This window comes from Somniosus microcephalus, chromosome 30, assembly GCF_052327205.1.
Source record: "Somniosus microcephalus isolate GS21.2 chromosome 30, FLI_Smic_1.0, whole genome shotgun sequence".
Classification (NCBI taxonomy): Eukaryota; Metazoa; Chordata; class Chondrichthyes; order Squaliformes; family Somniosidae; genus Somniosus; species Somniosus microcephalus.
Window position 1 is genome coordinate 21,127,550 of NC_141016.1, and position 15,970 is coordinate 21,143,519.

At 46.3% G+C, this 15,970-nt stretch overlaps 1 protein-coding gene across 1 annotated transcript in view; it reads right to left on the reverse strand.

Moving 5' to 3' along the window:
* Nucleotides 1-10,324: 10,324 nt before the first annotated feature.
* The window catches only part of LOC147098000 (sialic acid-binding Ig-like lectin 10), a 50,616-nt gene continuing 44,970 nt past the window's right edge, over nucleotides 10,325-15,970 (reverse strand). The window contains exon 12 of the mRNA XM_085970801.1: nucleotides 10,325-14,082. Within this exon, the coding sequence (XP_085826927.1) occupies nucleotides 13,840-14,082 (243 nt within the window). The 3' untranslated portion in view covers nucleotides 10,325-13,839. The remainder of the gene's footprint in view (nucleotides 14,083-15,970) is intronic.

Consider the following 15,970-nt stretch of genomic DNA (forward strand, 5'->3'; position numbering starts at 1 on the left):
CAACGCCAGTTTCAGCGCTCGCCCAAACCCCTTGGCCAAAGCTACTGAATTTCGGCGAAGTGGCCTCCACTTTCCGGCGGGCGCTAACTTTACCGCCCCAAAAGTGGCTAGACTGAATTTCTAGGCCATAGAGTTATACAGCACAGAAAGAGGCCCTTCGGCCCATCGTGTCCGCGCCGGCCATCAAGCCCTGTCTATTCTAATCCCATTTTCCAGCACTTGGTCCGTAGCCTTGTATGCTATGGCGTTTCAAGTGTTCATCTAAATGCTTCTTGAATGTTGTGAGGGTTCCTGCCTCTACCACCCCTTCAGGCAGTGAGTTCCAGGTTCCAACCACCCTCTAGGTGAAAAGGTTTTTCCTCAAATCCCCTCTAAACCTCCTGCCCCTTACCTTGAAACTATGCCCCTTGGTTATTGACCCCTCTACTAAGGGGAAAAGTTCCTTTCTATCTACCCTATCTATGCCCCTCATAATTTTGTACACCTCAATCAGGTCCCCCCCTCAGCCTTCTCTGCTCTAAGGAAAACAACCCCAGCCTGTCCAGTCTCTCTTCATCGCTGAAGCGCTCCAGCCCAGGTAACATCCTGGTGAATCTCCTCTGCACCCTCTCCAATGCAATCACATTCCTCCTATAGTGTGGTGACCAGAACTGCACACAGTATTCCAGCTGTGGCCTAACTAGCGTTTTGTACAGCTCCGCCATAACCTACCTGCTCTTATATTCTATGCCTTGGCTAATGAAGGCATGTATCCCATATGCCTTTTTAACCACCTTACCTACCTGCCCTGCTAACATAACCAGCTAAATTCCTTTTACTCATTTTTAGTATTGAGCGCTGCTGGACCGTAGTTTAATTCTAAGATTGCCAGTTTATAGTTTTTGTTAAGTTAGTATTAATTTGGTCTTATTCCTGTTAGAATTAGGCTAAAGCAAGGTCCTGAGTTATGTCATCACCATGGAAACAGAAAAAGATTGCACTAAGGCTCTGATAAAGGATGCTTAAGGCATAAACTGGCCACAGACTTTGCCAGCTCCTGATTGGGTTGAATGGGGGGTATGGGAGATATATGATTGGATAGAGCTTTCTGTAGTTCCAGTTCTTCGGGTATATCCTAGCAGGTTTGGGTCATTCTCAGTTAGAAGGGTCAGGAAGCGCACTGATCCTGACTGGTGCAAATGCGGAAGTGAGTAGAAGGAACGAGGAATGGGCCCCACCTTCTACCCAAAGGACAGCTAGGAAGGGTACAGTGGATAATATGATTCTTAATTGTACTTTGTAAACTGCTGCTCAAATACTGGGTGCATTGAATTTCACTTATGCTTAAATAAAATCATAACTGTTACCAAAATGGAGTCAGCTTTGAACCTTTAAACAGACAGTCCTAAGGGAAGAACAGGCAAAGATGACACCCGGCTTCTCTCCTCCACCACAAACCATTTTCTCAAACCACCCTCCCCTGCTTCCACCTCCCTCCCCATCAACAATAAATGGGAGGAGCTCATGGACTTTTTTGTCAAAATGATCGAGAATATCCATTCAACTGCCTCTGCTAATTCCCTCCCTTCCCCAAGCTCACTGGGTTTCTCTCCTATCTCCCCTCATGCCCTCTCAAAGCTCATCATGTCAATGAGACCAGCCTCCTGCTCGCTTGACCCTATTCCTATTAAATTGCTGACTACCCAACTTCCCTTCCTGGCTCCCATGTTAGTTGATATTGTTAACGGTTCTCTCTCCTCGGGTACTGTCCCTCTCTCCATCAAATCTGCCGTCATCACCCCTCTCCTCAAAAAGCCAACCCTTGACCCCTCTGTCCTTGCAAACTACTGCCCCATCTCCAACCCCCCTATCTCCAAACTCCCTTTCCTCTCCAAAGTTTGTCCTTGAATGTGTTGTCACCTCCCAAATCAATACCCGTCTTTCCCAGAGCTCTTTGTTTGAATCACTACAATCAGGTTTCTGTCCCTGCCACGGTACCAAAACAGCTCTCACCAAGGTCACAAATGACATCTTAATTGACTGTGACAATGGTAAGCTATCGCTCCTTGTCCTTCTCGACCTGTCTGCAGCCTTTGACACGGTTGACCACACCATCCTCCTCCAAAGTCTCTCCACCGTCGTCCAGCTGGATGGGACTGCCCTCGCTTGGTTCCATTCTTATCTATCCAGTTGTAGTCATAGAATCACCTGCAACGGCTTCTCTTCCCACTCCCACACCGTCACCTCTGGTGTCGGCAAGGATCTATCCTTAGCCCTCTCCTATTTCTCATCTACATGCTGCCGCTCGATGACATCATCCGACGACACAGCTGGAGTTTTCACATGTATGCTGATGATACCCAGCTCTACCTCTCCTCCACCTCTCTCGAACCCTCCGCTATCTCTATACTGTCAGACTGCTTGTCCGACATCCAGCACTGGATGAGTAGCAATTTCCTCCAATTAAACATCAGGAAGACTAAAGCCATTGTCTTCGGTCACCGATTCCATCCCTTTCCCTGGCAGCTGTCTGAGGCTGTCCCAGTCCGTTCGCAACCTTGGTGCCATATTTGATCACGAGTTGAGCTTTCTACCTCATATCTGCTCCATCACTAAGACCATCCATTTCCACCTCCGTAACATCGCCTGTCTCTGCCCTTGCCTCAGCTCATCTGCTGCTGAAAGCATCATCCGTGCCTTTGTTACCTTTAGACTTGACTATTCCAATGCACTCCTGGCCGGCCTCCCCAGTTCTACCCTACATAAACTTGAGTTCATCTAAAACTGTGCCGCCCGTGTCCTAACCCGCTCCAAGTCCATATCACCCCTGTGCTCGCTGACCTACATTGGCTCCCAGTTAAGCAAGACCTCGATTTCAAAATTCTCATCCTTCCTTTCAAATCCCTCCATGGCCTCGCCCCTCCTTGTCTCTGTACTCTCCTCCAGCCCCACAATCCCCCCGCCCCGAGATCCCTGCGCTCCGCCGATTCTGGCCTCTTGAACATCCCCGATTTTAATTGCTCCAACATTGGTGGCCGTGCCTTCAGCTACTAGGTCCTAAGCTCTGGAATTCCCTCCCTAAACCTCTCTGCCTTTCCATTTCTCTTTCCTCCTTTAAGATTCTGCTTAAAACTTACCTCTTTGACCAAGCTTTTGGTCAGATGCCCTAACATCTCCTTATATGGCTCGGTTTCAAATTTTGTTTCGGTAACACTCCTATGAAGTGCCTTGAGATGTTTTACTACATTAAAGTCGTGATATAAATGTAAGTAGTTGTTGTTGTTGTTGAAAGAGTGCCCTCTGATGCTCTGCTCTACGTGACTCAAATTTAATCTTACACAACAATCAGGAAAGGCTAAACAGGCTGGGACTCTTTTAAAAGAAAGACTTACATTTATATAGCGCCTTTCACGACCACCGGACGTCCCGAAGCGCTTTACAGCCAATGAAGTAATATTTTTGGAAGTGTAGTCACTGTTGTAATGTAGGAAATGCAGAAAAGAGAAGGCTGAGGGATGACCTGATAGAAGTCTGCAAAATTATGAAAGAGTTCGACACAATAGATATAGAGATGTTTCCACTTGTGGGGGAGTCCAAAACCAGTGGCCATGATTATAAAACAGGGCGCGAAATTCGGTTACGCCCCGTTTGGCACTCGGCAAGGAAGTACCGCCCCGGCCAGTAAATTCGGCTTACTGCCAGTGCAGGACGTGGAGCTCAGTCCTGGGCACTCCGCTTCCTGGTGGGGCAGTAACCGAGGCGATGTCAGGGCGCAATCGACAGTGCTCCACGGAGGCTTCCTGTTTCAACGCCCCTCCCCTTCAGTTAAAGGGGAGGGACGCTGCGCACACTGCAGGGCATCCGATGGCCCACACTAGGCCACCAGGGTGGCGTGGTGTTACAGCCGCAGCCCGGCACCGAGACGTGATGCCGGGCTGCGCGATGGCGGCCAGGAGCACGCCATGGCCCGCCACGGAGGGCCGACCTGGACGTCGGCCCCCGAAAAAAAGGCGACGTGGGTCGCGGCCGCACCTCCCCTTTAAATACCACCCCGTGAGCGGAGGTCGGCCCTGTTCGCGACCCGTGAGGCTGGCGCTGACATCGCCTGTGGCAGCCTCGCGGGGCAGTCAAATTTATGCCGCTGAGGCAGTAAGTGGACATGGCAGGGTGCAAAGGAGTTGCCTTACACGCCGATGACATAATCGCCGGCAGCCCTGTGGCCCGGGGCACTACCGGCGGGGGCACAGCGCTATTGGGCAGCGCCTCAGCAATGCCCTGCCGAATTTCTCAGGAGGTGCCTTTTTCGCCCGCCCCATCCCCGGGTGATAAGCTTTTTGCCCCTGTTAGCGCCCCCCAGAGGCGCTACCGGCAGGTGCAAAGGAGCCGAATTTCTAGCCCGATAGGCTTTAATAAATCCAATAGGGAATTCAGGAGAAACGTCTTTACCCAGAGAGTGGTGAGAATGTGGAGTGGTTGAGGCAAATAGCACCGATACATTTCAGGGGAAGCTAGAAAAACACACGAGGGTGAAAAGAATAGAAGGTTATGCTGATAGGGCGAGATGAAGAGTGGTGGGAGGAGGCTCGTGTGGAGCATAAACCAGTTCAGTTGAGCCGAATGGCCTGTTTCTGTAGGCACCATGTAACTCAATGTAACTCTGTGTAACTCAATGTAACTGTGTAACTCAATGTAACTCTGTGTAACTCAATGTAACTCTGTGTAACACTATATCAGTCTGTGAAACTCAATGTAACTCTGTGTAACTCAATGTAACTCTGTAACTCAATGTAACTCTGTAACACTAGGTCAGTCTGTGGAACTCAATGTAACTCTGTGTAACTCAATGTAACTCTGTGTAACACTATATCAGTCTGTGGAACTCAATGTAACTCTGTGTAACTCAATGTAACTGTGTGTAACTCAATGTAACTCTGTGTAGCACTATATCAGTCTGTGGAACTCAATGTAACTCTGCGTAATGCAATGTAACTCTGTGTAACACTATGTCAGTCTGTGGAACTCAATGTAACTCAGTGTAACTCAATGTAACTCAATGTAACTCTGTGTAACACAATGTAACTCTGTGTAACTCAATGTAACTGTTTAACAATGTAACTCAAAGTAACTCTGTGTAACTCAATGTAACTCTGTGTAACTCAATGTAACTGTTTAACACCATGTCAGTCTGTGTAACTCAATGTAACTCTGTGTAACTGTGTAAATCTGTGTAACTCAATGTAACTCTGTGTAACTCAATGTAACTGTTTAACACTGTCAGTCTGTGGAACTCAATGTAACTCTGTGTAACTCAATGTAACTCTGTGTAACTCAATGTAACTCTGTGTAACTCAATGTAACTCTGTGTAACTCAATGTAACTGTGTAACTCAATGTAACTCTGCGTAACACTATATCAGTCTGTGAAACTCAATGTAACTCTGTGTAACTCAATGTAACTCTGTAGCTCAATGTAACTCCGTGTAACACTATGTCAGTCTGTGGAACTCAATGTAACTCTGTGTAACTCAATGTAACTCTGTGTAACTCAATGTAACTCTGTGTAACTCAATGTAACTGTTTAACAATGTAGCTCAAAGTAACTCTGTGTAACTCAATGTAACTCTGTGTAACTCAATGTAACTGTTTAACACCATGTCAGTCTGTGTAACTCAATGTAACTCTGTGTAACTGTGTAAATCTGTGTAACTCAATGTAACTCTGTGTAACTCAATGTAACTGTTTAACACTGTCAGTCTGTGTAACTCAATGTAACTCTGTGTAACTCAATGTAACTCTGTGTAACTCAATGTAACTCTGTGTAACTCAATGTAACTCTGTGTAACTCAATGTAACTCTGTGTAACTCAATGTAACTCCGTGTAACACTATGTCAGTCTGTGGAACTCAATGTAACTCTGTGTAACTCAATGTAACTGTGTAACTCAATGTAACTCTGCGTAACACTATATCAGTCTGTGAAACTCAATGTAACTCTGTGTAACTCAATGTAACCCTGTGTAACTCAATGTAACTCCGTGTAACACTATGTCAGTCTGTGGAACTCAATGTAACTCTGTGTAACTCAATGTAACTCTGTGTAACTCAATGTAACTCTGTGTAACTCAATGTAACTGTTTAACAATGTAGCTCAAAGTAACTCTGTGTAACTCAATGTAACTCTGTGTAACTCAATGTAAATGTTTAACACCATGTCAGTCTGTGTAACTCAATGTAACTCTGTGTAACTGTGTAACTCTGTGTAACTCAATGTAACTCTGTGGAACTCAATGTAACTGTTTAACACTATGTCAGTCTGTGGAACTCAATGTAACTCTGTGTAACTCAATGTAACTCTGTGTAACACTATATCAGTCTGTGGAACTCAATGTAACTCTGCGTAATGCAATGTAACTCTGTGTAACTCAATGTAACTCTGTGTAACTCAATGTAACTCAATGTAACTCTGTGTAACTCAATGTAACTGTGTAACTCAATGTAACTGTTTAACAATGTAACTCAATGTAACTCTGTGTAACTCAATGTAACTGTGTAACTCAATGTAACTGTTTAACAATGTAACTCAATGTAACTCTGTGTAACTCAATGTAACTCTGTGTAACTCAATGTAACTGTTTAACAATGTAACTCAATGTAACTCTGTGTAACTCAATGTAACTGTTTAACACCATGTCAGTTTGTGTAACTCAATGTAACTCTGTGTAACTCAATGTAACTCTGTGTAACTCTGTGTAACTCAATGTAACTCTGTGTAACTCAATGTAACTCTGTGTAACTCAGTGTAACTCAATGTAACTCAATGTAACTCTGTGTAACTCAATGTAACTGTTTAACACTATGTCAGTCTGTGGAACTCAATGTAACTCTGTGTAACTCAATGTAACTCTGTGTAACACTATATCAGTCTGTGGAACTCAATGTAACTCTGCGTAATGCAATGTAACTCTGTGTAACTCAATGTAACTCTGTGTAACTCAATGTAACTCAATGTAACTCTGTGTAACTCAATGTAACTGTGTAACTCAATGTAACTGTTTAACAATGTAACTCAATGTAACTCTGTGTAACTCAATGTAACTGTGTAACTCAATGTAACTGTTTAACAATGTAACTCAATGTAACTCTGTGTAACTCAATGTAACTCTGTGTAACTCAATGTAACTGTTTAACAATGTAACTCAATGTAACTCTGTGTAACTCAATGTAACTGTTTAACACCATGTCAGTTTGTGTAACTCAATGTAACTCTGTGTAACTCAATGTAACTCTGTGTAACTCTGTGTAACTCAATGTAACTCTGTGTAACTCAATGTAACTCTGTGTAACTCAGTGTAACTCAATGTAACTCAATGTAACTCTGTGTAACTCAATGTAACTGTTTAACACTATGTCAGTCTGTGTAACTCAATGTAACTCTGTGTAACTCAATGTAACTCTGTGTAACTCAATGTAACTCTGTGTAACACTATGTCAGTCTGTGGAACTCAATGTAACTGTGTAACGCAATGTAACTCTGTGTAACTCAATGTAACTCAATGTAACTCAATGTAACTCTGTGTAACTCAATGTAACTCTGTGTAGCTCAATGTAACTCTGTGTAACTCAATGTAACTGTTTAACAATGTAACTCAATGTAACTCTGTGTAACTCAATGTAACTCTGTGTAACTCTGTATAACTCAATGTAACTGTGTGTAACTCAATGTAACTGTGTAACACTATGTCAGTCTGTGGAACTCAATGTAACTCTGTGTAACTCATTGTAACTCTGTGTAACTCAATATAACTCTGTGTAACTCAATGTAACTGTTTAACACTATTTCAGTCTGTGGAACTCAATGTAACTCTGTGGAACTCAATGTAACTCAATGTAACTCTGTGTATCTCAATGTAACTGTTTAACCCTATGTCAGTCTGTGTAACTCAATGCAACTCTGTGTAACTCAATGTAACTCTGTGTAACTCAATGTAACTGTGTGTAACTCAATGTAACTCTGTGTAACTCAATGTAACTCTGTGTAACTCAATGTAACTCTGTGTAACTCTGTATAACTCAATGTAACTGCGTGTAACTCAATGTAACTGTGTAACACTATGTCAGTCTGTGGAACTCAATGTAACTCTGTGGAACTCATTGTAACTCTGTGTAACTCAATATAACTCTGTGTAACTCAATGTAACTGTTTAACACTATTTCAGTCTGTGGAACTCAATGTAACTCTGTGGAACTCAATGTAACTCAATGTAACTCTGTGTATCTCAATGTAACTGTTTAACCCTATGTCAGTCTGTGTAACTCAATGCAACTCTGTGTAACTCAATGTAACTGTGTGTAACTCAATGTAACTCTGTGTAACTCAATGTAACTCTGTGTAACTCAATGTAACTCTGTGTAACACTACGTCAGTCGTAACACTGTGTAACTCAATGTAACTCTGTGTAACTCAATGTAACTCTGTGTAACTCAATGTAGCTCTGTGTAACCCTATGTCAGTCTGTGGAACTCAATGCAACTCTGTGTAACTCAATGTAACTGTGTGTAACTCAATGTAACTCTGTGTAACTCAATGTAACTCTGTGTAACACTACGTCAGTCGTAACACTGTGTAACTCAATGTAACTCTGTGTAACTCAATGTAACTGTGTAACTCAATGTAGCTCTGTGTAACACTATGTCAGTCTGTGGAACTCAATGTAACTCTGTGTAACTCAATGTAACTCTGTGTAACTCAATGGGCCAGTAAATCCGGTTCCAATGCGTGAGTACGGACAGTGTACTCACGCGTGGGCCCGTTGGAAGTGCCGGATTTCAGCATGTACAGTGCATGCGCGGGAAACCGGCATTTCCTCTCCATCGAACCAAGGGGCTAAGAGGTCCAACGCGTGCGCGCAGGACTCTGCATGCACGCGTTGAACTTCCTTCTTTTTGACAGGTTTGCGCGTGTGCAGGGGCCTGAACTTTTTAGAAATGAAAAAAGGAGGCGTAAGGAGTGGATTCTTGCAGGTAAGTGGTCTATTATTTAAAATTATTACATTTTTTCCACAGCTTCATTGTTTTTAAGGACTTTACAGTAAGGTAAGTTTATTTTTAGACCTGATTTCGTAAAAAATTATTTTTTTCAAAAATTTTATTAATTGTTTTAAATAGTTTTTTAAAGTTATTTATAGTTTATTTAATTATTGGGATGTTTTTTAAAATTTTAATTAAAGTTAAACTAGTCTATTGGGCGCCCGTACTTTTCGTGAGTTTGACAGTCTTTACTATCAAACTCATGAATGAGTTTCCCCTCCCCTGATTGGCTGCAGAGTGCTCACCTGATCCCAGCCGGCACATCGCACTAACTACGCCGCTGGATCAGGCAAGCACATCGCGCCGACATCTGAACCGGGCCAGTGACAGGAGATGCAAGCAGGCCCAGGCTTCAGATGTCGGCACGCAGGGTGAGTGCACATCGGGGGCTTGCACGCGCGGCAAGCACCCGATCCTAATTTCTGGCCCAATGTAACTCTGTGTAACTCAATGTAGCTCTGTGTAACACTATGTAACTCTGTGTAACCCCGTGTAAATCTACTTAACTATGTAAAAGAAAGTACTTTCCTATTTTCAAGCTTGGCGGAATGTCTGTCACTGCACTTAATGCACTTTCACTTTTTTTTCTGTATGTAAGACTTTTAAATATGATTAGCGAAATAGATAGGGGCCGATAACCTGATAACTTTGATGGAGACAGTCAAGACATCTAATCATTTATAATAAAGTGAATATTAGATGTTTGCTTTAGGAGTGAACTGAGAGGTTTCACCAGGTTATTGATAATCAGAGGGTTTTCTGTTCGAACGACACTGGGCAGCCCTTCGATAGTTGCCCTATGTGTCCACTCTTTATGTGTAAGACCAGTAAGTTTGAGCAGGGCAGACCAACTGAATTGGGGGGGGTGGGAGTGGGGCCAGTGGGGGGAGGAGCAGGGGGTGCCCTCACCGCTCGGCCTGGCCCTGCCCTCAAGTTGTGAGGAGGAGCAAAGATTTCCCCAATCCTCTGTCTTAACAACAGTGTAAACACAGCAGAATGAGTCCCCCGGTACCTGTCTTAACAGCAGCGGAAACAGAATGGGAAGATTCCCCCACTCCATGTGTGCTAATACTATCATAAGCACAGTGGGAAGATTTCCCCTCAGATACAAAACTGCAACACTACAGTGCCACCTCTGGCAGGATGGTGTAATTACAGCGTGACATGTTTACATAGGCGTTCCCATTATAAATGTGGCCACAAGAATTTACACAGTGGGGGGAAATGTGACAACAGGAAGTAAGGTTATGAAGACACAAATTGTGCACAAATGTAAGTTGTTTAATATAGATATATCTGTACATAACAGTCTGAGCATTTTAATCTCGTGTTAATAAATGTAATATTATGCATAACACATATGCAAACTTTCACAGCATTAAAAAGGTGCAACAATCAAAAAGAACATTCAGATCTGATATCAAAGTTGAGTAGCGCCACATGTCTGTTCATTAATATTCTATCATGTTGGCTGCACGCAGTAAGGCAATACCTCAGATATGATGTGGCCACACAGAAGGGCTGGGGTGTACCATGTTCAAAGAGCATGTTTATTTGTTGGCATGTGACGCATTTATTGCCCACACACTGCACGCATTGATGAAAGACCCTCCTTGGTTCCATTACGACTCTGCGCAAATCAATGTTACAACAACAAAACCTGCATTTACATAGTGCCCCCCCATATCGGCCTACTCCTGAGGTCCCCACCATCACAGAAACCAGTCTTCAGCCAATTCGATTCACGGCACGTGATATCAAGAAACGGCTGAGGGCAGTGGATACAGCAAAGGCTATGAGCCCCGAAAACATCCCGGCTATCGTGCTGAAGACTTGTGCTCCAGAACTAGCCATGTCTCTAGCCAAGCTGTTTCAGTACAGCTACAACACTGGCATTGACCAGACAATGTGGAAACCTGCCCAGGTATGTGCTGTCCACAAAAAGCAAGACAAATCCAACCCGGCCAATGACCATCCCCTCAGTCTAATCTCAATCATCAGCAAAGTGATGGAAGGTGTCATCAAAAGTGCTAGCAAGCGGCACTTACTCACCAATAATCTGCTCACTGATGCACAGTTTGGGTTCCGCCAAGGCCACTCAGCTCCCGACTTTACTACAGCCTTGGTCCAAACATGGACAGAGGAGCTGAATTCCAGAGGTGAGGTGAGAGTGACTGCCCTTGACATCAAGGCAGCAGTTGACCGAGTGTGGCATAGGGAGCCCGAGTAAAACTGAAGTCAATGGGAATCAGGGGGAAAACTCTCCACTGGCTGGAGTCATACCTAGCACAAAGGAAGATGGTTGTGGTGGTTGAAGGTCAATCATCTCAGCCCCAGGACATTGCTGCAGGAGTTCCTCAGTGCAGTATCCTAGGCCCAACCATCTTCAGCTGCTTCATCAATGACCTTCCCTCCAACATAAGGTCAGAAATGGGGATGTTTGCTGATGACTGCACAGTGTCCAGCACCATTCGCAACTCCTCAGATGATGAAGCAGTCCATGCCCACATGCAACAAGACCTGGACGACGTTCAGGCTTGGGCTGATAAGTGGCAGGTAACATTCACGCCAAAGAAGTGACAGCCAATGACTATCTCCAACAAGCGAGATTCTAACCACCTCCCCTTGACATGCAATGGCATTACCATTGCAGAATCCCCCACCATCAACATCCTGGGGGTCACCATTGACCAGAAACTGAAATGGACCAGCCACATAAATACTGTGCCAACACGAGCAGGTCAGAGGCTATGTATTCTGCGGTGAGTGTCTCACCTCCTGACTCCCCAAAGCCTTTCCACCATCTACAAGGCACAAGTAAGGAGTGTGATGGAATATTCTCCACTTTCCTTGTTGAGTGCAGCTCCAACAACACTCAAGTAGCTCAACACCATCCAGGACAAAGCAGCCCACTTGATTGGCACTCCATCCACCACCTTAAACATTCACCACTGGCGCACCGTGGCTGCAGTGTGTGCCATCCATAAGATGCACAGCAGCAACTCGCCAAGGCTTCTTCGGCAGCACCTCCCAAACCTGGGACATCTTCCACCTAGAAGGACAAGGGCAGCAGGCGCATGGGAACACCACCACCTGCAAGTTCCCCTCCAAGTCAGACACCATCCTGACTTAGAAGTATATCGCCGATCCTTCATCGTCGCTAGGTCAAAATCCTGGAACTCCCTACCTAACAGCACTGTGGGAGTATCTTCACCACACAGACTGTAGCAGTTCAAGAAGGTGGCTCACCACCACCTTCTCAAGGGCAATTAGGGATGAGCAGTAAATGCTGGCCTTGCCAGCGACGCCCACATCCCATAAAACAAATTTTTTAAAATGTAGTAAAATGTCCCAAGGCACTTCATAGGAGCATAACCAGAAAAAAATTGACACCGAGCACGGAAGGAGATATCGGACCAAAAGCTTGGTCAAAGAGGTATGTTTTAAGGAGCGAGTTAAAGGAGGAGAGAGAGAGGTGGAGAGGATTAGGGAGGGAATTCCAGAACTTAGGACCTAGGTGCCTGAAGGCACGGCTGTCAATGGTGGGGCGAACGAAAATGTGCAGTTCAGGACTGAACAAATTCACGGAGAGCAATCAAAACCTGGGATTGGATCCAGGTTGGAGAGTGGGGTCAAATACCTTGGAGTCATACACGAGGTGGAGGGATGGTGTGACGGAGAATCCCAGGATTATGTGGAATGTTTAGCTAGATGGGTCGAATGGCCTCTCTCATCTGTTCTTCCCTTTATGCAATGCACACTGACCAGATTTTCAGAGAGACTGTCTTTATGCAGAGGATTGTTGGGTCTTGGAATGTCTGGCCAAGGACACTGGGGGAAGCAGAATCCAGAATAGATTTTAAAAGGGAAGTGGAGAAATATTTGTAATAGGAAACTTTTTTTAAAGTATGGGGAAAGGGCACGGGATTGGGACTACGGGGAGCGTTCTTTCAGAGAGCTAGCACGGGGCCAATGGGCGAATGGGGGAAAGGGTGGAGGAACTGAGTTAAGGGGATAGCTCTTTCAGGCTTGATGGGCCAAATGGCCTCCTCCTGTGTTATAGCATTCCCTGAGAAGTGTTTGCGCAGAGAGAGGCGGACCTTCTAATCTCTTGTCCCAAAGGGTCAGCATCAAGTTATCCGTGGTCAAGCATTTCATCCCAATCACGCCAAGCACAAAAGCTTTCAGTCAAGAAAAAGAAAGACTTGGATTTATACAGCACTGTTCACGACCTCAGGAGGTCCCAAGGCGCTTTACAGCCAATGAAGTCACTGTTGTAATGTAGGAAACCTGACAGCCAATGTGCGCACAGCAAGCTCCCACAAAAAGCAATGTGATAATGACCAGATAATGTGTTTTTGTGATGTTGTTTGAGGGATAAATATTGGACTAACTCCCCTGCTCTTCTCTTCAAAATACAGCCATTGGATCTTTTCTGCCCAATTGAGAGGGAAGACTGGGCTTTCGTTTAATATCTCAGCCTAAAGGTGCCACCTCTGACAGTGCAGCACTCCCTCAGTACTGCAGTGGAATATTAGCCTGGGTTTCGTGTTCAAGTCTCTGGACTGGGACTATGAACCCACAACCTCCTGACTCAGAAGCGAGAGTGCTACCAACTGAGCCATGGCTGACACTTCCCTGTGCCCAATATCTCCCCCAGCAGGTTATCTGGTGATACCAGGAATATCAAACTCTACAAACCCTAACCCTCACCTCTCACCTCTCACCCCCCCTCCTCCTCACCCCTCACCCGAATCCCCGTTTCGCGCTCAGTTTCACTGGAATCTGATGCCTGCGTATTCCGTGACTTCGCTCCGGCGGACCGTCCCGTCGCCACTGGGCAGCTTCAAGAAGTTGATGTTGGCATACAGAAGGTCCTCGTCCTTATCTGGTTGTCCATGTCCAGCATCTCTTCCCGCCGGGCCTTCAGAGAGATGCTGGGGAGCTGGTATCTCCACCTTGCTAGTTGAGTCACTGGTTGTGACGCAGGGGTAAACAACCACTGCGCTCTGCGTATCCTACAAAGAAAATGGAAGCACAAGATAGTCTCACGTCAATTTTTTTTATTCGTTCATGGGATGTGGGTGTCGCTGGCAAGGCCAGCATTTATTGCCCATCCCTAATTGCCCTTCAGAAGGTGGTGGTGAGCTGCCTTCTTGAACTGCTGCAGTCCCTGTGGTGAAGGTACTCCCACAGTGCTGGTCGGGAGGGAGTTCCAGGATTTTGACCCAGCAGCGATGAAAGAACGGGGCTGAGAGGGTTAAATTATTCCAGTGTCTCACTAGTGTCAGCCATGGATCAGTGGGCAGCACTCTCTCTCTCTCTCTCTCTCACTTCTGAGCCAGAAGATCATGGCTGGAAATTTCTCCAGGTAGGCGTGTTGGGAGCAGGGGATCTCCGAGGTGGGCGGGAAACCCAGGAGGCCTGAAATTTCCCACCGACTTTAAATGCAGGGCCTGATTTGCATGTGAGGCCACGGAATCCCGCCTGCAGCCAGCCAGCTTGAGAGGCTGGCTGGCTGCGGGCGGGTAGGCCTCAGATGCAGAGAAGGAGCGGGCGGGCGGTCCTGGGGTGGAATTGCCCAGAGGCGGTCGGGGAATCGGTGGGGGGAGGGGGGTCCGTAGTCAGGGATCGCGAGGGGAATGGGGGTAAGCAGTCGGCATTCGGGGATCGCGAGCGCGGCGGGGCGTGGCGGTCGGGCATCAGCATGGTTGGGGATTGCGGGAGGATTGTTGGGAATTGGCATGGCCAGGGATTGAGGGGGCGGTTGGCAGTCAGGGATCCTGGATTGGCGGGAGGGGGTTCGAGGGGTCGACGAGGGGGCAGGGGGGTCAGGGATTGGGGATCGGTAGCGGGCGGGTAGGCCTCAGAAGCAGGGAAGAAATCGTGGGGTGGAGGGGGTGGTGTCAGGGGTCGGCAGGGCGGGAGAGAGGATCGGGGCCAGCCACAGCATCGCTGGTGGGGTTGGGGATCGGAGGCCTGGGAAGGCGATCAGAGGCCTTGTGAGGGGGTCTCCGATCGCACTGGGTGGGGTAGGTAGGGACCTTGGGTTCAGGACGTCGGTATAAAGCCACTTACCTCCTGGATACAGCAGTCCCTGTCTCGCTTTAACTGCCGGGTTTCACCCATCCACAAACAGTTAAACACAAAATGGCGGTTAAAAAAGAGGCTTCTATCCTCATTATAATATTTAAATTGACGTACCACCCCCTGGAAGCAGATTGGTCGCCCGGAGCCCATCCCACCCTCGTCCCTCCACCGTCAAAACCGGAAGTGGGCGGGATCAGGTCTGGAATCCCATTTTTAACAATTTAACTGCACCCACGCTCCGAACCCACCCATTTTTCTGTGGGAAAATTCCAGCACATGGGTTCGAGTCCAACTCCAGAGACTTGTTCACTCCCTCAGGATGTACCAAAGCACTTTTGAAGTGTCGTCACTGTTGTAATTTAGGAAATATGGCAGAAAATTTGCGCACAGCAAAGTCCCAGAAACAGCAATGTGATGCAGACCAGATCATCTGTTTTTCTTTTACTGATCTTGGTTCAGGGAAAAGGTTTTGCCATAGGACATCGGGGAGAACCCCCCTGCTCTTCTTTGAAATAGTGGCCATAGCATCTTTTGCATCCATCTAATAGGGCAGACGGAGCCCTCGGTTTAACGTCTCATGTGAAACAAGGCACCACTGACAGTGCAGCACTCCCTTACTACAGCCTCGCCAACAGTACAGCGCTCTCTCAGTACTGCCCCTCCAACTGTGCAGTGCTCCTCCAGTACTGCCCCTCCAACAGTGCAGCACTCCCATATTACAGCCTCTTCAACAGTGCAGCACTCCCTTAATACAGCCTCGTCAACATTGCAGCACTCCCTTAATACAGCCTCGCCAACAGTGCAGCGCTCACTCAG